This window comes from Carcharodon carcharias, chromosome 24 (genome assembly GCF_017639515.1).
Source record: "Carcharodon carcharias isolate sCarCar2 chromosome 24, sCarCar2.pri, whole genome shotgun sequence".
Classification (NCBI taxonomy): domain Eukaryota; kingdom Metazoa; phylum Chordata; class Chondrichthyes; order Lamniformes; family Lamnidae; genus Carcharodon; species Carcharodon carcharias.
In genome coordinates this window covers 7,397,770-7,422,518 of record NC_054490.1, presented here as the reverse complement: position 1 = coordinate 7,422,518, position 24,749 = coordinate 7,397,770, and the positions used below count along the sequence as shown (strand labels likewise).

Genomic DNA, 24,749 nt, shown 5'->3' with positions numbered 1-24,749 from the left:
CGAACACAGTTTTGCTGTTAATTCACGTTTAAGCTCACATTCCTTCTGGATGTTAGAGCATAAGATAGATAGCATTGACTGTTTGCTTTGCTGACTCTTCTATAGTAAAATTTCTTCTGTTTGTTTAAAACCTTGCAATCTTGTAGATTTAGTCTCTCAGCAAGTACCTGGGATTTCAAATTTCACAAAAGAAGGTTACTGGTCCCATAGCCAGATTGAAACAAATTCGGGGGTCTCGTCCAGAAATGTAACAACATTTGGGGCTCTGGTCTGGGGTCATAACACAACCTTCTCGTGCGTCAGTCTAGTGAAACTTTGCTGCACCCTCCTCTAAGACCAATGTATGGTGCCATGGACAAGGAGACTAAAAAACTGCACTCAGTACTCCAGGGTGTGGCGTCACCAATACCCTGTTTAATTGCAGCGAGAATTCTTCGTCTCTCTGAAGGAGAGATATGAGAAAGTTCGAGGAACAGTTAGAGGGCAAGGAGAGAATGACTCATTTTGGGATGTAAAACGTAGAGGGACAAAGCAAGGAAAAACAATTCCAAAAGGGGCGCAGGAACAGAGGGAAGATAGATGCAGAAATCGTTGAAGGTGGCAGGACAAGTTGAGAGCGTGGTTAAAAATAAATGGAATCGATAGGGGCACAGAGTACAAGAACAGGGAGGTGATGTTAAATGTGTTATAAAACACTGGCTCAGCCTCAACTGGAGTACTGTGCCCAGAGGTAGCTCTATACTGTATCTAACACGTGCTGTACCTGACCTGGGAGTGCTCGATGCTGACACTGGGTATAAAGTGGGGGAGGGACACACTGTCAGGGTAATGTAGAGGGATCTCTACACTGTATCTAACCCGTGCTGTACCTGACCTGGGAGCGCTCGATGCTGACACAGGGTATAAAGTGGGAGGGACACACTGTCAGGGCAATGTAGAGGGAGCTCTACACTGTATCTAACACATGCTGTACCTGCCTTGGGAGCGCTCGATGGAGTTCTAGGCTCCGCACTTTAGGAAGGATGTGAAGGCTTTAGAGAGAGAGAGAGAGAGAGACCGCGGGAAAGATTCACGAGAATGGTTCCAGGGATGAGGAACCTCAGTGACGTGGAGAGATTGGAGAAGCCGGGACTGTTCTCCTTGGAGAAGAGAATGTCGAGAGGGGATTTGATCGAGGTGTTCAAAATCGTGAGGGGGCTGGGCAGAGTCGATCGGGAGAAACTGTTCCCATCGGCGGAAGGATCGAGAATCAGAGGGACACCGGTTGAAGGTGATTGGCCAATAATTAGAGAAGGCATGTGGATAGACTGTAAATTCCATTGTAATTCTGATAGGATAAAACAGAGGGAGCTCTACACTGTATCTAACCCGTGCTGTACCTGCCCTGGAAGCGCTGGATGCTGACACTGGGTATAAAGTGGGGAGAGGTGGGACACTGTCGGGGTAATGTAGAGGGAGCTCTACACTGTATCTAACCCGTGCTGTACCTGCCCTGGGAGAGCTCGATGCTGACACTGGGTATAAAGTGGGGAGACACACTGTCAGGGTAATGTAGAGGGAGCTCTACACTGTATCTAACCCGTGCTGTACCTGCCCTGGGAGAGCTCGATGCTGACACTGGGTATAAAGTGGGGGGACACACTGTCTGGGTAATGTAGAGGGAGCTCTACACTGTATCTAACCCGTGCTGTACCTGTCCTGGGAGCGCTCGATGCTGACACTGGGTATAAAGTGGGGGACACACTGTCAGGGTAATGTAGACGGAGGTCTACACTGTATCTAACCCGTGCTGTACCTGCCTTGGAAGCGCTCGATGCTGACACTGGGTATAAAGTGGGGGGAGGGACACACTGTCAGGGTAATGTAGAGGGAGCTCTACACTGTATCTAACCCGTGCTGTACCTGCACTGGGAGCGCTCGATGCTGATACTGGGTATAAAGTGGGAGGGACACACTGTCAGGGTAATGTAGAGGGAGATCTACACTGTATCTAACCCGTGCTGTACTTTCCCTGGGAGCGCTCGATGCTGCACTGGGGATAAAGTGCGGGAGACACACTGTCAGGGTAATGTAGAGGGCGCTCTACACTGTATCTAACCCGTGCTGTACCTGCCCTGGGAGCGCTCGATGCTGATACTGGGTATAAAGTGGGGGACACAATGTCAGGGTAATGTAGAGGGAGATCTACACTGTATCTAACCCGTGCTGTACCTGCCCTGGGAGCGCTCGATGCTGACACTGGGTATAAAGTGGGGGGAGGTACACACTGTCAGGGTAATGTAGAGGGAGATCTACACTGTATCTAACCAGTGCTGTACCTGCCCTGGGAGCGCTCGATGCTGACACTGGGTATAAAGTGGGGGGAGGGACACACTGTCAGGGTAATGTAGAGGGAGCTCTACACTGTATCTAACCCGTGCTGTACCTGCCCTGGGAGCGCTCGATGCTGACATTGGGTACAAAGTGGGGGACACACAATGTCAGGATAATGTAGAGGGAGATCTACACTGTATCTAACCCGTGCTGTACCTGCCCTGGGAGCGCTCGATGCTGACACTGGGTATAAAGTGGGGAGAGGTGGGACACTGTCGGGGTAATGTAGAGGGAGCTCCGCATTGTATCTAACCTGTGCTCGATGCTCCCTGTCAGGAGGCAGTTTTCCTGGGCTCTGGGTTCTCTTACCTTGCATTGTTTTGGTTGCCGGCTTCCAGTTATCAGCGCTGATGATTGGAAGGCAGACCTGGCCCTTCTCATCGATGTTGGGATGGTAGATCTGTGTTTTGAACGTGACTTTGGGAGGTTTGAAGGGGTAATCTGAGGGGTAATTGATGTGGATTCTGAACGCTCCCTTGTCATAAGGTGGCTGTTGCTGTGAGACGGGAAGGAGAGAGAGGGAGAGAGGGAGCGAGGTTAGAGTTTTATCACAGGGTAACCCCGTGGCCCCCTTTCTCTGTCAATTTGGCTTAATTCCATCCCTGTACCCCCTCCCACCCCCATCGTCCAGCCCATCATTCCACAACCCTCTTCCCATGCTCCCAATCCCACTCCACCTCCCGCTTTCTGCCCCCAATTTCCGACCTCGTTCCTGATTCTCCTTACGCCCAGGTCACGTGAAATGGACGGCACAGGAAGAGTCCATTCGGCCCAGCCGCTCCATGCCGGTTGCCTCCTCTCACCTTTCCTCATCTCCATCAGCCACCCTAACCCTCTCGTTCCCCCTACCCACCCCACCCCCCACCCCCTCAAGACGCTCGTCCAAATTTTCCCTTCCAAGCCCGGGAGCTATTCATCGGAAAAGAGGAGCATAGGAGGCCATTCAGCCCATCGAGGCTGCCTCTGCCGTTGGATACGATCATGGCCGAACCTACATTTCAATGCCCCACACTATCCCGGTATTTACCTCATCGGTATTTGGAAATCTGTCAACCTCTGCCTTAAACTGACTGAACTCCCACAGGACCCTGGGGTAGAGAATTCCAAAGATTCCCAGCCCCCCACAGTAAAGAAATTCCTCCCCATTCTGGTCCCCGGTTGGCTGCCCCCTTTATTTTGAAATTGTGCCCCCTGGTCCTGGACACCCCAGCCAGGGGGAGCATCTTACCCGCATCGGCCCCGTCTACTCCTTTAAAGTATTTTCTAGGTTTCGAGGAGATCGCCTCTCACTCTCCGAAACTCTAGAGAATCCAGGCCCAGTCTCTCTTCGTAGGACAGCCCCGCTATCCCCGGGAGCAAGTCTGGCGAACCTTCACTGCACTCCCTCTGCGACTATAATATTCTTTCCGAGGGAAGGGGACCAAAACTGCACACAGTACTCCAGGAGCGGTCCAACCAACTTCTATACCACCGAAGCAAGACTTCACTACTCCTGTACCCGAACCCTCTTGCCATAAAGGCTAAGGTTCCATTAACCTTCCTAACTGCCTGCTGCTCCTTCAAGTTAGCTTTCAGTGACTTATCGACAAGGACACCCGGGTCCCTTGGTAAATCCAGACTTTCAAATCTCCCCTCCTACCAAAGTGAGTCACCTCACAGCTTTCCACATTACATCCCATCTGCCGTGTTCTTGCCCACTCACTAATTCCGCCCCAATCTTCCTGTGGCCTAATCTTCCTCACAACGCACATTCCTGCCTAGTTTTGCATCATCTGTGCACTTGGAAATATTTGGTCTCCCCCATCCAGATCGTTGATATATATATATATATATATATATATAGTGACTGGCTGGGGACTAGAGCACTGACCCTTGCGGTACCCCCACTAGTCACAGCCCACCAACGCGAGAATCGCCCGTTTATCCCTACCCTCTGTCTCCTGCCTGTCAGCCAATCCTTAACCTATTCCAGAATATTGCCTCCTGTCCCATGGGCTTTGAGTTTGCTAATCAACCCCCTTGTGGGGGATTTTATCTAAAGCCTTCTGAAAATCCAAGTATACCTCGTCCACCGACTCCCCATTGTTGGCAACATCCACAAAAAAAACTCCAACGGAGTTAGTCTAACACCATTTCCCATTCACCAATCCGTGCTGAGCATGCCCAGCCAGATCATGATTAGCCAAGGATCCATGTATCACATCCTATGTTATAGATTCCACCATTTTCCCTACTACTGATGTCAGGCTAACAGGCCTATAGCTCCCTGTTTTCTCTCCCCCTCCCTTCTTAAACAGCGGGGGTGACACTTGCTATCTTCCAATCTTCAGGGAGCATCCCAGAGTCTATCGAATTTTGGAAAATGATCATCCAGTGCGTTCGTTGTCTCTATAGAAGCCTCTTTCAACGCTCTGGGACGCAGGACATCAGGTCCCGGGGACTTAATCAGCTTTCAGTCCCATTAATTCCTCCAACACAACATTCTCACTTATACTAATTCCCTTCAACTCCTCATTCCGCGCCCCCCCCCACCCCCACCCCCACCGAGTCCCTTGGGTGTCTAACTCTGGGAGATTTCTTCCTCGGTGAAAACACACACAAGGGTTGATCATTTAGCTTCTCTGCCGTGTCCCTATTCCCCCATTGTAAATTCTCCTGGCTCTGCTTGCAATGGACCCACGTTCCTCTTGGCCAAACGCTTCCTTTTCACACACCCCCCCCCACCCCCCCACCCCGGTTTCCGGCCCCAATCTCGTGCTTTTGCTCATTCACATCCACATTCCATTCTCCCCCACTCCTCCTATGCCGCATTCGAGAGACCTCCCAGTCCCTCAGGTTCACCGCTGTTTCTTGCGACTTTCCTCTAACCCCCTGTAACAACTCTTAACCTCCGGTTTTGCCCCCCCGTAGCTCCACCACCACCCGCCCCCCCCAACCCCCAGGGTGGAGGCGAGCGAGTTCCCACGTTCTCCCTCCGGAGACCCCGGCTGTCAGTCCACCTCCCCTGATAAACATGCAAACCCAGCGCGTTCCTGGTTATCATCCCTTGCGAAGGGTCCCTGCGCCCTCGCCAGTGCCTCTAGGTCCTTCCCACAACATTGAGGCCGGAGCTGTGGCTCTGTCTCTCCTTGAGTTTTCAATCCCATCGCTGGAGCAATAAAATACAGCGCTCGCTCTGCAACTCTTTAATCCGATGGTGCGAGGGTTTGACTTGTGAGCTCCTGTTCCCCGGGGGTCGCTTGCTTCCCCTACCCTGGCCTCGTCGATTAAGGGGATTCCTTCTCGTTCCCACCAAGATCAACCTCCGGTCTCCAGTTCCCAGGCCTCCAATTCCCAAACTCCCTGCCTCCATTCTCCTGTCCCTCAACCGTTAGCCCCTCACATTCCTCATTCCCCCTCCCATCCCTGTCACTATCCCCTCACACTCCTCGTTCTCCAGTCCCTCAGCCGCTATCCCCTCACCCTCCTCGTTCTCCCGTCCCTCACGCCCTATCCCCTCACACTCCTCGTTCTCCCGTCCCTCACCCCCTATCCCCCTCACGCTACTCATCCTCCCCTCCCTCAGCCACTATTCCCTCACACTCGTCATTCACCCCCCCATCCCTGTCACTATTCCCTCACACTCCTCATTCTCCTGTCCCTCACCCCCTATCCCCTCACACTCCTCATTCTCCTGTCCCTCAGCCGCTATCTCCTCACCCTCCTCATTCTCCTGTCCCTCACCCCCTATCCCCTCACACTCCTCGTTCTCCCGTCCCTCACCCCCTATCCCCCTCACACTCCTCATTCTCCCCTCCCTCAGCCACTATTCCCTCACACTCCTCATTCACCCCCATCCCTGTCACTATCCCCTCACACTCCTCATTCTCCTGTCCCTCACCCCCTATCCCCTCATACTCCTCATTCTCCCATCCCTCAGCCACTATCCCCCTCACGCTCCTCATTCTCCAGTCCCTCGGCCGCTATCCCCTCATACTCCTCATTCTACTGTCCCTCACCCCCATCTCCTCACACTCCTTGTTCTCCAGTCCCTCAGCCGCTATACCCTCACACTCCTCATTCACCCGTCCCTCAGCTGCTATCCCCCTCACCCTCCTCATTCACCCGTCCCTCAGCCACTAACCCCTCACACCCTCCTCATTCACCCGTCCCTCAGCCACTAACCCCTCACACCCTCCTCATTCACCCGTCCCTCAGCCGCTATCCCCCTCACCCTCCTCATTCACCCGTCCCTCAGCCACTAACCCCTCACACCCTCCTCATTCACCCGTCCCTCAGCCGCTATCCCCCTCACCCTCCTCGCCCTCCGGTCCCTCGGACGCTAGCCCCACACCCTCCTCAGGTCGGCGCCGCTCTCGGAACGTACCGGTAAAATGAGGGCCTGCCAGAAGAAGACGTTCTCATCGGCCTGCATGTTACGGATGTAGGCCTTGTCGGCGTTCTTGATGTCGATCAGCTCCTGAGCAATGGGGGGTTGGGGGGGTGGGTGGGTGGGGGCGTAAAAACAGGACAGCCCAGGTCAGTCGATTGCTCTAAACCCCAGGGGTCAGCAAGGGGTCCGAAACCGAATCGCACATACGTATCCCCGGGGGGGTGGGGTGGGGTGGTGGGCGGGGGGGGGGTTCAGTACCCAGTCGCTCTCGGCTGTGACCCATTCCTCCCTGGGTCACTTACTCACTCGTTCCAACACCCCTCCCCCCCCCACCACAACACTCAAACATCCGCCAATTCAACAGGATCGGACCGAGGGACGTCAGCTCCGACCGTCAGACACAACAGGAACGGCAGCCGGGACTGAGGGAGTGCCGCACTGTCGGAGGTTCAGTACTGAGGGAGTGCCGCACTGTCGGAGGGTCAGTACTGAGGGAGTGCCGCACTGTCGGAGGGTCAGTACTGAGGGAGAGCCACACTGTCGGAGGGTCAGTACTGAGGGAGTGCCGCACTGTCGGAGGTTCAGTACTGAGGGAGCGCCGCACTGTCGGAGGGTCAGTACTGAGGGAGTGCCGCACTGTCGGAGGGTCAGTACTGAGGGAGTGCCGCACTCTCAGAGGGTCAGTACTGAGGGAGTGCCGCACTGTCGGATGGTCAGTACTGAGGGAGAGCCACACTGTCGGAGGTTCAGTACTGAGGGAGTGCCGCACTGTCGGAGGGTCAGTACTGAGGGAGTGCCGCACTGTCGGAGGGTCAGTACTGAGGGAGTGCCGCACTGTCGGAGGGTCAGTACTGAGGGAGTGCCACACTGTCGGAGGGTCAGTATTGAGGGAGCGCCGCATTGTCCGAGGGTCAGTACTGAGGGAGTGCCGCACTGTCGGAGGGTCAGTACTGAGGGAGTGCTGCACTGTCAGAGTGTCAGTACTGAGGGAGCGCCGCACTGTTGGAGGATAAGTACTGAGGGAGCGCCGCACTGTCGGAGGATCAGTACTGAGGGAGCGCCGCAGTGTCAGAGAGACAGTGCTGAGAGAGTGCCACACTGTCAGAGGAACAGTACTGAGGGAGCGCCACACTGTCGGAGTGTCAGTACTGAGGGAACGCCGCACTGTTGGAGGGTCAGTCTTGTGGAAATGCCGCACAGTCGGAGGGTCAGTACTGAGGGAGTGCTGCACTGTCAGAGGGTCAGTACTGAGGGAGTTCCGCACTGTCGGAGGGTCAGTACTGAGGGAGAGCTGCACTGTCAGATGGTCAGTACTGAGGGAGAGCTGCACTGTCAGATGGTCAGTACTGAGGGAGTGCCGCACTCTCGGAGGGTCAGTACTGAGGGACTGCTACACGATGTAATATACTTGGACAGCGAGGGTTGTAGGGGCTGGAGGAGGTTACAGAGAGAGGGAACGTGTAGGGGCGGGAGGAGGTTACAGAGATTGGGTGGGCTGTAGGAGCTGGAGGAGGTTACAGAGATAGGGAGGATTGTAGGGGCTGGTAGAGGTTACAGAGATATGGAGGGCTGTGGGACTGGAGGAGGTAACAGAGAAAGGGAGTGTTGGAGGGGCTGGTAGAGGTTACAGAGATAGGGAAGGTGTAGGGGCTGGAGGAGTTTACAGAGATGGGGGGGTTTTAGGAGCTGGTGGAGGTTACAGAGATAGGAGGGATGTGTAGGGGCTAGAGGAGGTTACAGAGATAGGGAGTGTTGTAGGGGCTGGTGGAGGTTACAGAGATAGGGAGGGTTGTAGGGGCTGCAGGTGTTTACAGAGATAGGGAGTGTTGTCGGGGCTGGAGGAGTTTACAGAGGAAGGGAGGATTGTCGGGCCTGGAGGATGTTACAGAGATAGGGAGTGTTGTAGGGAATGGGGGAGGTTACAGAGATGGGGAGGGTTATAGGGGATAGAGGAGTTTACTGATATAGGGAAGATGGTGAAAGCTGGAGGAGGTTTCAGAGATAGGGAGGGTTGTCGGGGCTGGAGGAGGTTACATAGAAAGGGAGGGGTGTAGTGGCTGGAGGAGGTTACAGAGATAGGGAGTGTTGTAGGGGCTGCAGGTGTTTACAGAGATAGGGAGTGTTGTCGGGGCTGGAGGAGGTTACAGAGATAGGGAGGGGTGTAGGGCCTGGAGGAGATTACAGAGATAGGGAGGTGCGTAGGGGCTGAAGGAGGTTACGGAGATAGGGAGGGTTGAAGGGGCTGGAGATGTTTACAGAGATAGGGAGGCTTGTAGGGGCTCAGGGAGGTTACAGATATAGGGAGGCTTGTCCAGGCTGGAAGAGGTTACAGAAATAGGGAGTGTTGTAGGGGCAGCAGGAGGTGACAGAGATAGGGAGGGTTGTAGGGGCAGGAGGAGGTTACAGAGATAGGGAGATTTATAGGGGCTGGAGGAGGTTACAGGGATAGGGAGGTTTATAGAGGCTGGAGGAGGTTACCGATATAGGGAAGTTTGTAAAAGCTGGAGGTGGTTACAGTGATAGGGAGGGTTGTCGGGGCTGGAGGAGGTTACATTGAAAGAGAGGGGTGTAGCGGCTGGAGGAGGTTACAGAGATAGTGAGGGTTGTAGGGGCTGGAGGATGTTACAGATGTAGGGATGGTTGTAGGGGCTGGAGAAGGTTACAGAGATAGGGAGGGTTGTAGGGGCTGGAGGAGTTTACAGAGATTGGGAGGGGTGTAGGGGCTGGACGATGTTAAAGAGATAAGGAGGGTAATAGGACCTGGAGGAGTTTACAGAGATAGGGAGGGTTGTAGGGGCTGGAGGAGGTTACAGCGATAGTGAGAGTTGTAGAGGCTGGAGGACGTTACAGAGATAGGGAGGGCTCTAGGGGCTGGAGGAGGTTACAGTGATAGGGAGGGTTGTAAGTGCTGGGGTAGGATACAGAGACAGGGAGATTTGTAGGGACTGGAGGAGTTTACAGAGATAGGGTGGGTTGTAGGGACTGGAGGACTTTACAGAGATCGGGAGCTTGTAGGGGCTCGGGGAGATTACAGAGATAGGGAGGCTTGTCCAGGCTGGAGGAGGTTACAGAGATAGGGAAGGTTGTAGGGGCTAGGAGGAGGTTACAGAGATAGTGAGGGCTGCAAGGGCTGGAGGAGGTGACAGACATAGGGAGGGTTGTAGGGGCTGGACGATGTTACAGAGATAGGGAGTGTTATAGGAGCTGGAGGAGGTTATCGATATAGGGAAGTTTGTAAAAGCAGGAGGTGGTTACAGTGAGAGGGAGGGTTGTCGGGGCTGGAGGAGGTTACAAAGATAGCGAGTGTTGTAGGGGCTGGAGGATGTTACAGAGATAGGGAGGGTTGTAGAGGATGTTACAGAGATAGGGAGGGTTTTAGGGGCTGGAGGCAGGTACAGAGATAGGGAGGGTTGTAGGGGCTGGACGATGTTACAGAGATAGGGAGTGTTATAGGAGCTGGAGGAGCTTACAGAGATAGGGAGGGTTGTAGGGGCTGGAGGAGGTTACAGAGATAGGGAGGGGTGTAGGGGCTGGAGGAGGTTACAGAGATAGGGAGGGGTGTAGGTGCTGGAGGAGGTTACAGAGATAGGGAGGGGTGTAGGGGTTGGAGGAGGTTACAGAGATAGGGAAGGTCATCGGGACTGGAGGAGGTTACAGAGATAGGGAGTGTTATAGGAGCTGGAGGAGCTTACAGAGATAGGGAGGGTTGTAGGGGCTGGAGGAGGTTACAGAGATAGGGAGGGGTGTAGGGGTTGGAGGAGGTTACAGAGATAGGGAGGGTTGTAGGGACTAGAGGAGTTTAAAGAGATAGGGAGGGGTGTAGGTGCTGGAGGAGGTTACAGAGATAGTGAGGGTTGTAGGGGCTGGAGGATGTTACAGAGATAGGGAGGGTTGTAGGGGCTGGAGGAGGTTACAGAGATAGGGAGGGGTGTAGGGGCTGGGCGATGTTACAGAGATAGGGAGTCTTAAAGGAGCTAGAGTAGGTTACAGAGATAGGGAGGGTTGTAGGGGCTGGAGGATGTTACAGAGATAGGGAGTGTTGTAGATGCTGGAGGAGTTTACAAAGATAGGGAGGGTTGTAGGGGCTGGAGGAGTTTACAGAGTTAGGGAGGACTGTGGGGGCTGGTGGAGGTTACAGAGATAGGGAGGGTTGTAGGGGCTGGAGGAGGTTAAAGAGATAGGGAGGGTCATAGGGACTGGAGAAGTTTACAGAGATAGGGAGGGTTGTAGGGACTAGAGGAGGTTAAAGAGATAGGGAGGGGTTTAGGTGCTGGAGGAGGTTACAGAGATAGGGAGGGTTGTAAGGGCTGGAGGATTTTACAGAGATAAGGATGGTTGTGAGGGCCTGGAGGAGGTTATAGAGATAGGGAGGCTTGTAGGGGCTGGAGGAGGTTACAGAGATAGGGAGGGGTGTAGGGGCTGGAGGAGGTTACAGAGACAGGGAGGTTTGTAGGGACTGGAGCAGGTTGCAGACAGAGGGAGGGTTGTAGGGGCTGGAGGAGGTTACAGAGATAGGGAATGGTGTAGGGGCTGGAGGAAGTTACAGAGACAGGGAGGTTTGTAGGGACTGGAGAATGATACAGAGACTGGGAGGTTTGTTGGGACTGGAGGAGGTTACAGAGAAAGGTATGGTTGTAGGTGCTGGAGGAAGTTACAGAGACGGTGGTTTGGAGGGAATGGAGGAGGTTACAGAGATAGGGAGGGTTGTAGGGACTGGAGGAGGTTACAGAGACAGGGAGCATTGTAGGGACTGGATGAGGTTACAGAGATAGGTTTATAGGGGCTGGAGGGGGTAACAGAGATAGGGAGGGGTGTAGGGGCTGGAGGGGGTAACAGAGATAGGGAGGGGGTGTAGGTGCTGGAGGAGGTTACAGATATAGGGAGGGTTGTAGGGACTGGAGCAGGTTACAGAGATAGGGAGGGGTGTAGGGGCTGGAAGAGATTACAGAGATAGGGAGGGTCGTAGGGACTTGAGGAGGTTAAAGAGATAGGGAAGGTTGAAAGAGCTGGAGGAGTTTGCAGTGATAGTGAGGGTTGTAGCGGCTGGAGGAGGTTACAGAGTTAGGGAGGGTTGTAGCGGCTGGAGTAGGTTATAGAGATAGGGAGGGTTGTAGGGACTGGACGAGGTTACAGAGACTTAGAGGTTTGTAGGTACTGGAGGAGGTTACAGAGACAGGGAGCATTGTAGGGACTGGATGAGGTTACAGAGATAGGGAGGGGTGTAGGGGCTGGAGGAGGTTACAGAGATAGGGAGGGGTGTAGGGGCTGGAAGAGATTACAGAGATATGGAGGGTTGTAGGGACTTGAGGAGGGTAAAGAGATAGGGAAGGTTGAAAGGGCTGGAGGAGTTTGCAGTGATAGTGAGGGTTGTAGCGGCTGGAGGAGATTACAGAGATAGGGAGGGTTGTAATGGCTGGAGGATTTTACAGAGATAGGGAGGGTTGGCAGGGCCTGGAGGAGGTTGCAGAGATAGGGAGGGTTGTAGGGGCTGGTGGAGGTTACAGAGATAGGGAAGGGTGTAGGGGCTGGAGGAGATTACAGAGACAGGGAGATTTGTAGTGACTGGATGAGGTTACAGAAATAGGGAGGGTTGCAGGGACTGGAGGAGGTTACAGAGATAGGGAGCTTGAAGGGGCTCGGGGAGACTACGGAGATAGTGAGGCTTGTCCAGGCTGGAGGAGGTTACAGAGATAGGGAAGGTTGTAAGGGCTCGGAGGAGGTTACAGAGATAGGGAGGGTTGTAGGTGCTGGAAGAGGCTACAGAAATGGGGAGTGTTGTAGGGGCAGGAGGAGGTTACAGAGATAGGGAGGTTTATAGGGGCTGGAGGAGGTTACAGAGATAGGGAAGTTCATAGGGGCTGGAGGAGGTTACAGAGATAGGGAGGGTTGTAAGTGCTGGAGGAGTTTACAGAGATAGGGAGGGTTGTAGGGGCTGGACGATGTTACAGAGATAGTGAGTGTTATAGGACCTGGAGATGGTTACCGATATAGGGAAGTTTGTAAAAGCAGGAGGTGGTTACAGTGAGAGGGAGGGTTGTCTGGGCAGGAGTAGTTTACATAGAAAGGGAGCGGTGTAGCGGTTGGAGGAGGTTACAAAGATAGTGAGGGTTGTAGGGGCTGGAGTATGTTAAAGAGATAGGGAGCGTTGTAGGGGCTGGAGGAGGTTACAGAGATAGGGTGGGGTTTAGGGGCTGGACGTTGTTACAGAGATAGGGAGTCTTATAGGACCTTGAGGAGGTTACAGAGATAGGGAGGGATGTAGAGGCTGGAGGAGGTTACAGAGATAGTGAGAGTTGTAGAGGCTGGAGGAGGTTACAGAGATATGGAGGGTTGTAGGGGCTGGAGGAGGTTACAGAGATAGGGAGGGATGTAGGGACTAGAGGAGGTTAAAGAGATTGGGAAGTTTGTAGGGGCTGGAGGAGTTTACAGAGATAGGGAGGGTCATAGGGACTGGAGGAGGTTACAGAGATAGGGAGGGTTGTAGGGACTAGAGGAGGTTAAAGAGATAGGAAGGGGTGCAGGTGCTGGAGGAGGTTACAGAGATAGGGAGGGTTGTCGGGGCTGGAGTAGTTTACATAGAAAGGGAGCGGTGTAGCGGCTGGAGGAGGTTACAGAGATAGGGAGGGTTGTATGTGCTGGAGGATGTTACAGAGATAGGGAGGGGTGTAGGGGCTGGACGTTGTTACAGGGATAGGGAGTCTTATAGGACGTGGAGGAGGTTACAGAGATAGGGAGGGTTGGAGGGACTAGAGGAGCTTAAAGAGATAGGGAGGGGTGTAGGTGCTGCAGGAGGTTACAGAGATAGGGAGGGTTGTAAGGGCTGGAGCATTTTACAGAGATAGGGAGGGTTGTGAGGGCCTGGAGGAGGTTATAGAGATAGGGAGGCTTGTAGGGGCTGGAGGAGGTTACAGAGACAGGGAGGTTTGTAGGGACTGGAGAATGTTACAGAGACAGGGAGGTTTGTAGGGACTGGAGGAGGTTACAGAGATAGCGAGGGGTGTAGGGGCTGGAGGAGGTTACAGAGATAGGGAGGGTTGTAGGGACTGGAGGAGGTTACATAGATAGGGAGGGTTGTAATGGCTGGAGGAGTTTACAGAGATAGGGAGGGTCATAGGGACTGGAGGAGGTTACAGAGACAGGGAGGTTTGTAGGGACTGGAGAATGTTACAGAGACAGGGAGGTTTGTAGGGACTGGAGGAGGTTACAGAGATAGCGAGGGGTGTAGGGGCTGGAGGATGTTACAGAGATAAGGAGAGTTGTAGGGACTGGAGGAGGTTACAGAGACAGGGTGGTTTGGAGGGACTGGAGGAGGTTACAGAGAAAGGGAGGGTTGTAGGGACTGGAGGAAGTTACAGAGTCTGGGAAGTTTGTAGGGACTGGAGGAGGTTACAGAGACAGGGAGCGTTGTACGGACTGGATGAGGATTCAGAGAAAGGGTTATAGGGGCTGGAGGGGGTAACAGAGATAGGGAGCGGTGTAGGGGCTGGAGGAGATTAGAGAGATAGGGAGGGTTGTAGGGACTAGAGGAGGTTAAAGAGATAGGGAAGGTTGAAGGGGCTGGAGGAGTTTGCATTGATAGTGAGGGTTGTAGCGGCTGGATGAGGTTACAGAAATAGGGAGGGTTGTAGCGGCTGGAGGAGGTTACAGAGATAGGGAGGGTTGTAGGGACTGGAGGAGGTTACAGAGATAGGGAGGGTTGTAGGGGCTGGAGGAGGTAACAGAGATAAGGAGGGTTGTCGGGCTGGAGGAGGTTTGAGAGTTAGGGTTGTAGGGTTCGAGCAAGTTACAGAGTTAGGGAGGGTTATAGGGGCTGGAGGAGTTTACAGAGATAGGGAGGGGTGTTGGGGCTGGAAGATGTTACAGAGATAGGGAGGTGGTGTAGGGGCTGGAGGAGGTTACAGAGATAAGGAGGGTTGTAAGGGCTGGAGGAGGTTTGAGAGATAGTTTTGTAGGGTTGAAGGACGTTACAGAGATAGGGAGGTGGTGTAGGAGCTGGAGGAGATTACAGAGATAGTGAGGGGTGTAGGGGCTGGAGGAGTTTACAGACATAGGGAGGGGTGTAGAGGCTGGAGGATGTTACAGAGATAGGGAGGGTGTAGTTGCTGGAGGAGGTTACAGAGATAGGGAGGTGTTTAGGGGCTGGAGGAGTTTACAGAGATAGTTATGGTTGTAGGGGCTGGAGGAGTTTAAAGAGATAGTCAGGGGTATAGGGGTTGGAAGAGGTTTCAGGGATGGGGAGAGGTGTAGGGTCTGGAGGAGGCTACAGGGATAGGTAGTGCTGTAGGGTATGGAGGAGGTTACTGGGATAGGGAGGGTTGTAGGGGATGGAGGAGGTTACAGAGATAGGGAGGGTTGTAGGGGCTGGAGGAGGTTACAGAAATAGGGAGGTGTGTAAGAGCTGGAGGAGGTTACAGAGATAGGGAGGGGTGTAGGGGCTGGAGGAGGTTACATAGATATGGAGGGGTGTAGGGTCTGGAGGACGTTACAGAGATAAGGAGGGTTGTAAGGGCTGGAGGAGGTTTGAGAGATAGTTTTGTAGGGTTGAAGGACGTTACAGAGATAGGGAGGTGGTGTAGGAGCTGGAGGAGTTTACAGAGATAGGGAGGGGTTTAGGGGCTGGAGGAGGTTACAGAGATAGAGAGGGTTGTAGGGGCTGGAGGATGTTACAGAGATAGGGAGGGGCTGTAGGGGCTGGAGGATTTTACAGAGATAGGGAGGTGGTGTAGGGGCTGGAGGAGATTACAGAGATAGGGAGGGGTGTAGGGGCTGGAGGAGATTCCAGAAATAAGGAGGTGTATAGGGGCTGGAGGAGGTTACATAGATAGGGAGGGTCGTAGGGGCTGGAGGAGGTTACAGAGATAGGGAGGGGGTGTAGGGGCTGGAGGAGGTTGCAGGGATAAGGAGGGGTGTAGGGGCTGGAGGAGGTTACAGATTTAGGCAGTGTGTAGGGGCCGGAATATGTTAGAGAGATTGGGAGTTTAGTAGGGTCCGGAGGAGGTTACAGAGATAGGGAGGGTTGTAGGGGCTGGAGGAGGTTACAGAAATATGGAGGGGGTGTAGGGGCTGGAGGAGGTTACAGAGATAGGGAGGGGAGTAGGGGCTGGAGGAGGTTACAGAGATAGGGAGTTTAGTAGGGGCTGGAGGAGGTTACAGAGATAGGGAGGGGTGTAGGTGCTGGAGGAGGTTGCCGAGTTAGGGAGGGGGTGTAGGGGCTGTAGGGTTTACAGAGATAGGGAGGTGTGTAGTGGTTGGAGGAGCTTTCAGAGATAGGGAGGGTGTAGTGGCTGAAGGAGGTTATAGAGATTGGGAGGGTTGTAGTGGCTGGAGGAGTTTACAGAGATAGGGAGGGGTGTAGGGGCTGGAGGAAGTTACATAGTTATGGAGGGGTGTAGGGGCTGAAGCAGGTTACAGAAATAGGGAGGGGTGTAGGGGCTGGAGGAGCTTACAGAGATAGGGAGGGGTGTAGGATCTGGAGGAGGTTACTGAGATAGGGAGGGGTGTAGGATCTGGAGGAGGTTACAGAGATAGGGAGGGGTGTAGGGACTGGAGGAGGTTACAGAGATAGGGAGGGGTGTAGGGGCTGGAGGAGGTTACAAATATAGGGAGGGTTGTAGGGGCTGGAGGAGGTTACAGAGATAGAGAGGGTTGTAGGGGCTGGAGGAGGTTACTGAGATAGGGAGTGATGTAGGGGCTGGAGGAGGTTACAGAGATAGGGAGTGTTGTATGGCTGGAGGAGTTTACAGAGATAGGGAGGGGTGTAGGGTCTGGAGGATGTTACAGAGATAAGGAGGGTTGTAAGGGCTGGAGGAGGTTTGAGAGATAGTTTTGTAGGGTTGAAGGAAGTTACAGAGATAGGGAGGTGGTGTAGGAGCTGGAGGAGTTTACAGAGATAGGGAGGGGTTTAGGGGCTGGAGGAGGTTACAGAGATAGAGAGGGGTGTAGGGGCTGGAGGAGGTTACAGAGATAGGGAGGGGTGTAGGGGCTGGTGGAGGTTACAGAGATAGGGAGGTGGTGTAGGGGCTGGAGGAGATTACAGAAATAGGGAGGGGGTGTAGGGGCTGGAGGAGGTTACAGAGATAGGGAGTGTTGTAGGGGCTGGAGGAGCTTACAGAGATAGGGAGGGGTGTAGGGGCTGGAGGAGCTTACAGAGATAGGGAGGGTTGTAGGCGCTGGAGGAGGTTACAGAGATAGGGAGGGGTCTAGGGGCTGGAGGAGTTTACAGAGATAGGGAGGGGTGTAGGGGCTGGAGGAGGTTACAGAGATAGGGAGGAGTCTAGGGGCTGGAGGAGTTTACAGAGATAGGGAGTTTAGTAGGGTCTGGAGGAGGTTACAGAGATAGGGAGGGTTGTAGGGGCTGGAGGAGGTTACAGAGATAGGGAGGGGGTGTAGGGGCTGGAGGAGGTTACAGAGATAGGGAGGGGTGTACGGGCTGGAGGAGGTTACAGAGATAGAGAGGGCTGTAGGTGCTGGAGGAGGTTACAGAGATAGGGAGGTTAGTAGGGGCTGGAGGAGGTTACAGAGATAGGGAGGGGTGTAGGTGCCGGAGGAGGTTACAGAGATAGGGAGGGGTGTAGGGGCTGGAGGAGGTTTCAGAGATAGGGAGGGGTGTAGGGGCTGGAGGAGGTTACAGAGATAGGGAGGGGTGTTCGGGCTGGAGGAGGTTACAGCGATAGGGAGGGGTGTAGAGGCTGGAGGTGGTTACAGAGATAGGGAGGGGTGTAGGGGCTGGAGGAGGTTACAGGGATAGGGAGGGGTGGTTGAAATGCCCTTAGGAAGTGGCCCCGAGAATGTTAAGGGACTGAGTGCAGCATTTGGAGGCCGTTACGCCTCTTCTCTGCTCCAGTTTCCAGCCCACACTCCGATCGCCAAGCTCTGCGCTGAGTCAGGCTGGTGCCAGGCTCGCTTAGCCTCACCAGGCCCAGCTCATCACCGGGGTCGGGGGACAGCGGGGGGCCCTGGGCTGTCGGGTTCTGGGGCTCCCCGACTGGTATTCAGTGGGAGACAGGGCAAAATTCAAACGGGCTTAAGCGGAGAGTCACTTCTGGGAAACAGCAACAAGGGGAACAAGTCAAACCAGTCCGCAGCTCCCATGACAACGACACCACAGTCCCAGTGGCGAAACCAAGGTGTGGACCACAAGCAGACAGCGAGAGCTCAGCGCTCCGACTGACGTCAAATATCAGGGGCTTTCCAGTCAGGGAGGAGGCCATTCAGCCCGTCAACCCTGCCATTCTGTCTCTGTTCCTCTCCCAAGCCTCCTCCCACGACCGACTCTCTCACCCCCGGCTGCTAATCCCTCTGTTCCTCTCTCCCTCTCTCCCCGGTGTGTTCATCCAGCTTCCACTTAACGCTCCCCGTGGGAGCGAGTCCCACACTCTCCCCACCCACCGTGGGAGCGAGTCCCACACTCTCCCCACCCACCGTGGGAGCGAGTCCCACACTCTCCCCACCCACCGTGGGAGCGAGTCCCAGACTCTCCCCACCCACCGTGGGAGCGAGTCCCAGACTCTCCCCACCCACCATGGGAGAGTCCCAGACTCTCCCCACCCACCGAGGGAGCGAGTCCCACACTCTCCCCACCCACCGAGGGAGCGAGTCCCACACTCTCCGCTCTCCCTGTCGGAGGATCAGTATGAGGGAGAGCGGCATCCTTAACAGGTACTAAAAACCTCCAGTCACTACAACCACTTCCAGCCCCTACACCCCTCCCTATCTCTGTAACCTCCTCCAGCCTCTACACCCCTCACTAACTCTGTAACCTCCTCCAGCCCCGACAACCCTCCCTATCTCTGTAACCTCCTCCAGCACCTACACCCCTCCCTATCTCTGTAACCTCCTCCAGCCCCTACACCCCTCACTAACTCTGTAACCTCCTCCAGCCCCGACAACCCTCCCTATCTCTGTAACCTCCTGCAGCCCCTACAACCCTCCCTATCTCTGTAACCTCCTCCAGCCCCTACAAACCTCCCTATCTCTGTAACCTACTCCAGCCCCTACACCTATCCCTATCTCTGTAACCTCCTACAGCCCCTACAACCATCCCTATCACTGTAACCTCCTCCAGCCCCTAGACCCCTCCCTATCTGTGTAACCTCCTCCAGCCCCTACAAATCTCCCTATCTCTGTAACCTCCTCCAGCCCCTACAACTCTCCCTATCTCTGTAACCTCCTCCAGCCCCTTCAACCCTCCCTATCTCTATAACCTCCTCCAGCCCCTACAACTCTCCCTATCTTGGTAACCTCCTCCAGCCCCTACACACCTCCCTATCTCTGTAACCTCCTCCAGCCCCTACACCCACCCTACCTCTGTAACCTCCTCCAGACCTAGACACCCTCCCTATCTCTCTAACCTCCTCCAACCCCTACAACCCGCCCTATCTCTGTAAACTCCTCCAGCACCTACACCCCTCCCCATCTCTGTAACCTCCTCCAGCCCCTACACCCCTCCCTATCTCTATAACCTCCTCCAGCCCCTACAACACTACCTATCTCTGTAACCTCCTCCAGCCCCCTACAACTCTCCCTATCTCTTTAACCTCCTCCAGCCCCTACAACACTACCTATCTCTGTAACCTCCTCCAGCCCCTACAACACTCCCTATCTCTGTGACCTCCTCCAGCCCCTACACCTATCCCTATCTCTGTAACCTCCTCCAGCCCCTACACCCCTCCCTATCTCTGTAACCTCCTCCAGCCCCTACAACCCCCCCTATCTCTGTAACCTCCTCTAGCCCCTACAACCCTCCCTATCTCTGTAACCTCCTCTAGCCCCTACAACCCTCCCTATGTCTGTAACCTCCTCCAGCCCCTACAACCCTCTCTATCTCTGTAACCTCCTCCAGCTCCTACACCCCTCCTTATCTCTGTAACCTTCCTACGACCCTCCGAGATCTCTGCACTCCCCAAATTCCAGCCTCTTGACCATCCCCCGATTTTAATCGCTCCATCATTGGCGGCCATGCCTTCAGCTGCCTGAGAGTGGCCCTGAGCTCTGGAATTCCCTCCCTAAACCTCTCCGTCTCTCTCTCTCTCTCTTTATCTCTCTTGTCTCTCTCTCTCCTTTTCTCTCTTTCTCTCTCCTTCTCTCTCCCAATTTCTCTCTCTTTCTATCTCTCCACCTCTCTCTCTCCTTCTCTCTCCGCCTCCATCTCTATCTCCTTCACTCTCTCTGTCTCTCTCCTCCTCTCCCACTCTCTCCTTCTATCTCTCCACCCCTCTCTCTCCTACTCTCTCTCCTTCCCTCTCACCCCTCTCTCTCTCTCCTATTTCTCCTTCTTTCTCCTCCTCTCTCTCTCCTTCTCTCTCTCCTTCTCTCTCCGCCTCCATCTCTATCTCCTTCACTCTCTCTGTCTCTCTTCTCCTCTCCCTCTCTCTCCTTCTCTCTCTCCTTCCCTCTCACCCTCTCTCTCTCCTTCTAATTCTCCTTCTTTCTCCTCCTCTCTCTCCTTCTCTCTCTCCTTCTATCTCTCTCCCTCCCTCTCTCCCTCTCCCCCTCTCTCCTTCTTTCTCTCTCTCCCTCTCTCTGTCTCTCTCTTGCTCCCTCTCTCTCTACTTCTCTCTCCGCCTCCATCTCTCTCTCATTTTCTCTCCTGCTCTATCTCCTTCACTCTCTCTGTCTCTCTCCTCCTCTCCCACTCTTTCCTTCTCTCTCTCCTTCCCTCTCACCCTGTCTCTGTCTCCCTCTGTCTCCTTCTCACTCTCCTTCTCTCTCTCTCTCTTCTTCAACCTCTCTCTCTCATTCTATCTCTCCACCTCTTTCTCTCTCTCCTTCTCTCTCTCTCCCTCCCTCTCTGCTTTTCTCTCCCTCCCTCTCCCCTGCTCTCTCTTCCCCCCCTCTCGCTCTCCCTCCCTCTCCCCCTCTCTCTCTCTCTCCTTCTATCTCTCCACCCCTCTCTCTCCTACTCTCTCTCCTTCCCTCTCACCCCTCTCTCTCTCTCCTTCTATTTCTCCTTCTTTCTCCTCCTCTCTCTCTCCTTCTCTCTCTCCTTCTCTCTCCGCCTCCATCTCTATCTCCTTCACTCTCTCTGTCTCTCTTCTCCTCTCCCTCTCTCTCCTTCTCTCTCCCTCCCTCTCCCCCTCTCTCTCTCTCCTTCTCTCTCTCCTTCTCTCTCTCTCTGTCTTCTCCACCTCTCTCTCTCTCTCTCTCTCATTCTATCTCTCCGCCTCTTTCTCTCTCTCCTTCTCTCTCTCCCCCTCCCTCTCCGCCTTTCTCTCCCCCCCTCTCTCTCTCTCTCCCTCCCTCTCCCCCCCTCTCTCTCTCTCTCTCATTCTATCTCTCCACCTCTCTCTCCCTCTCTCTCCCCTTCTCTCTCTCTCTCTCTCTCCCTCCCTCTCCCCCTGTCTCTCTCTCCTTCTCTCTCTCTCTGTCTTCTCCACCTCTCTCTCTCTCTCTCTCTCCCTCCCTCTCTCTCCCCCTCTCTCTCTCCCTCCCTCTCTCCCTTTCTCCTGGGTTTTGGTCGCCTGCCCTTCTCTCTCCTCTTGTGACTCGGGAACCACGCTGGTGTTTGCTCGTCTCTGTTCTCGGGGACTCCGGTTGTCTTCCTGCTGCATCAGGTCCAGAGGCCTTGCCGACCAGGACCTCTCCCCTTCAAAAGAGTTCACCAGGCTGGGTTGCTCCTCCTCCCCTCCACTCTGGCCCCTGACCTCCCATTGACCTCCGCCCCTGCTTCCCCAGATTGTGGGGGGGGGTGGTCAAGGCGGTCTGGACTCAGCTGCGGGGGGAGGGGTGGGGGGGCGGGGGGTGGTTGGGGGGCGGGTGGAGCAGGAGGGTGGGGGAGGTTAGGGGGCAGCCCATAGTGAGGGGGGCGGGGGTAAATGGGGGGGGCGGGGGGGGCGCAGGGAGAGAGGGCCAAGAGGGGGTGAGGATAGGGAGGTGGTGATGTTGAGTAAGCGAGGGTGAAAGGGAAGAGGGGTACATGGAGTGGAGCAAGTGAGGGGATAAGGGAGGGGGGTAAAGGAGGGCGGAGTTAAGGGAGGGGGCAAGGGAGGATGAGTGAGGGGGGAGGTAGTGTGGGTAAGGGAGTGGGTGAGAGGGTAAGGGAGGGGGTAAAGGAGGGAGGGGGTAAGGGAGGGGGTCAGAGAGGAGGTAAAGGAGGGTGGTAAACAGTGGAGCAAGTGGGGGGATAAGGGAGGAGGTAAAGGAGGGAGGGGATAAGGTGGGGGTAAAGGAGGGGGTAAAGGAGGGAGGGGATAAGGGAGGTGGGTAAGGGAGGGGGTAAAGGAGGGAGGGGATAAGGGAGGGGGTCAGAGAGGAGGTAAAGGAGGGTGGTAAACAGTGGAGCAAGTGGGGGGATAAGGGAGGAGGTAAAGGAGGGAGGGGATAAGGTGGGGGTAAAGGAGGGGGTAAAGGAGGGAGGTAAGGGAGGTGGGTAAGGGAAGGGCAAAGGAGAGAGGTAAGGGAGGTGGGTAAGGGAGGGGGTAAAGGAGGGAGGGGATAAGGTGGGGGTAAAGGAGGGGGTAAAGGAGGGAGGGGATAAGGGAGGTGGGTAAGGGAGGGGCAAAGGAGGGAGGGGATAAGGAAGGTGGGTAAGGGAGGGGGTAAAGGAGGGAGGGGATAAGGGAGGGGGTCAGAGAGGAGGTAAAGGAGGGTGGTAAACAGTGGAGCAAGTGGGGGGATAAGGGAGGAGGTAAAGGAGGGAGGGGATAAGGTGGGGGTAAAGGAGGGGGTAAAGGAGGGAGGGGATAAGGTGGGGGTAAAGGAGGGGGTAAAGGAGGGAGGGGATAAGGTGGGGGTAAAGGAGGGGGTAAAGGAGGGAGGGGATAAGGTGGGGGTAAAGGAGGGGGTAAAGGAGGGAGGTAAGGGAGGTGGGTAAGGGAAGGGCAAAGGAGAGAGGTAAGGGAGGTGGGTAAGGGAGGGGGCAAAGGAGGGAGGGGATAAGGGAGGTGGGTAAGGGAGGGGGTAAAGGAGGGAGGGGATAAGGGAGGTGGGTAAGGGAGGGGCAAAGGAGGGAGGGGATAAGGGAGGTGGGTAAGGGGAGGGGTAAAGGAGGGAGGGGATAAGGGAGGTGGGTAAGGGAGGGGGTAAAGGAGGGAGGGGATAAGGGATGTGGGTAAGGGAGGGGGTAAAGGAGGGAGGGGATAAGGGATGTGGGTAAGGGAGGGGGTAAAGGAGGGAGGGGATAAGGGAGGTGGGTAAGGGGAGGGGTAAAGGAGGGAGGGGATAAGGGAGGTGGGTAAGGGAGGGGGTAAAGGAGGGAGGTAAGGGAGGGGGGTAAGGGAGGGGAAAAAGGAGGGAGGGGATAAGGGATGTGGGTAAGGGAGGGGGTAAAGGAGGGAGGGGATAAGGGAGGTGGGTAAGGGAGGGGGTAAAGGAGGGAGGGGATAAGGGAGGTGGGTAAGGGAGGGGGTAAAGGAGGGAGGGGATAAGGGATGTGGGTAAGGGAGGGGGTAAAGGAGGGAGGGGATAAGGGAGGTGGGTAAGGGAGGGGGTAAAGGAGGGAGGGGATAAGGGAGGTGGGTAAGGGAGGGGCAAAGTAGGGAGGGGATAAGGAAGGTGGGTAAGGGAAGGGGTAAAGGAGGGAGGGGATAAGGGAGGTGGGTAAGGGGAGGGGTAAAGGAGGGAGGGGATAAGGGAGGTGGGTAAGGGAGGGGGTAAAGGAGGGAGGGGATAAGGGAGGTGGGTAAGGGGAGGGGTAAAGGAGGGAGGGGATAAGGGAGGTGGGTAAGGGAGGGGGTAAAGGAGGGAGGGGATAAGGGAGGTGGGTAAGGGAGGGGGTAAAGGAGGGAGGGAAGCTAAGATAGATCGGGGCAAAAGGGCATCATTGCCACCAACACCCCTCCCCTCCCCACCTCCCACCCACCACCACCACCCCCCACCCCCCACCTCCCACAGCAGCTGCAAAGCCAGTGTCCATGCGCCGAGCATTTGGCCTTGAGGACCTGAGGCCTGTGCCAACTGGCCAAGACTGACAGCAGCGAGAGAGAGAGAGAGAGAAACTGAAGGAATATGGGGCATTGACATCAGACTGTGAGAAATTCCCCTTTTCAAATTGCGCAACAGGAAATTCTGCTCTTTCCTGTATGAGTGTGTGTGTATGTCCGTGTGTGTGTCCGTGTGTGTGTCTATATATCAGTGTGTGTGTGTGTGTCCATGTGTGTGTCTATGTGTGTGTGTCTGTGTGTGTATCTGTGTGTGTGTGTCCGTGTCCGTGTGTGTGTCTATGTGTGTGTGTCTGTGTGTGTATCTGTGTGTGTGTGTCCTTGTCCGTGTGTGTGTCTATGTGTGTGTGTCCGTGTGTATCTGTGTGTGTGTGTCAGTGTCCGTGTGTGTGTCTACGTGTGTGTGTCCATGTGTATCTGTGTGTGTGTGTCTGTGTGTGGTGTGTGTCTGTGTGTGTGTGTGTGTGTCTGTATGTCTATGTGTGCGTATGTCCGTGTGTGTGTCTATGTGTGTGTGTCCGTGTGTATCTGTGTGTGTGCGTCTGTGTGTGTGTGTGTCTGTGTGTGTGTGTGTGTGTGTGTGTCTGTGTGCGTCTATGTGTGCGTGTATCCGTGTGTGTATCTATGTGTGTGTGTGTGTGTGTGTGTGTGTGTCTGCGTGTGTCCGTGTCCTTATGTGTGTCTATGTGTGTGTGTGTTTGTGTGTGTGTCTGTGTGTGTGTGTGTGTGTGTATGTGTCTGTGTGTCTGTGTGTGTCCATGTCCGTGTGTGTGTGACTATGTGTGTCTGTGTGTGTATCTGTGTGTGTGTACGTGTGTGTGTGTGTGTGTCTGTGCGTGTATGTGTGGATGTGTGTGTGTATATGTGAGCGTGTGTTTATGTGTGTGTGCATCTGTGCGTGTGTGTGTATTTGTGTGTGAGTGTGTGTTTGTGTGTGTCTGTGAGTGTGTCTGTGTGTGTGTCTGTGTGTGTGTGAGTGCATCTGTTTGTATGTGTGAGTGTGTGTGAGTGTGTGTGTGTGTCTGTGTGTGTATGTTTGTGCATGTTTATGTGTGTGTGTCTGTGTGTATGTGTGTTTGTGTGTCTGTGTGTGAGTTTGTGCATGTGTGAGTGCATCTGTGTTTGTG

General features: G+C 54.7%; 1 protein-coding gene across 1 annotated transcript in view; it reads right to left on the bottom strand.

Annotated features, from left to right (window-relative positions):
• Window positions 1–24,749, bottom strand: part of LOC121269381 (ubiquitin-conjugating enzyme E2 L3-like) — a 32,152-nt gene that overhangs the window by 5,889 nt on the left and 1,514 nt on the right. The window contains exons 2-3 of the mRNA XM_041173971.1: window positions 6,740–6,832; window positions 2,683–2,869 (exon numbers count right to left, since the gene is read on the bottom strand). Coding sequence (XP_041029905.1) covers window positions 2,683–2,869; window positions 6,740–6,832 — 280 coding nt within the window. The remainder of the gene's footprint in view (window positions 1–2,682; window positions 2,870–6,739; window positions 6,833–24,749) is intronic.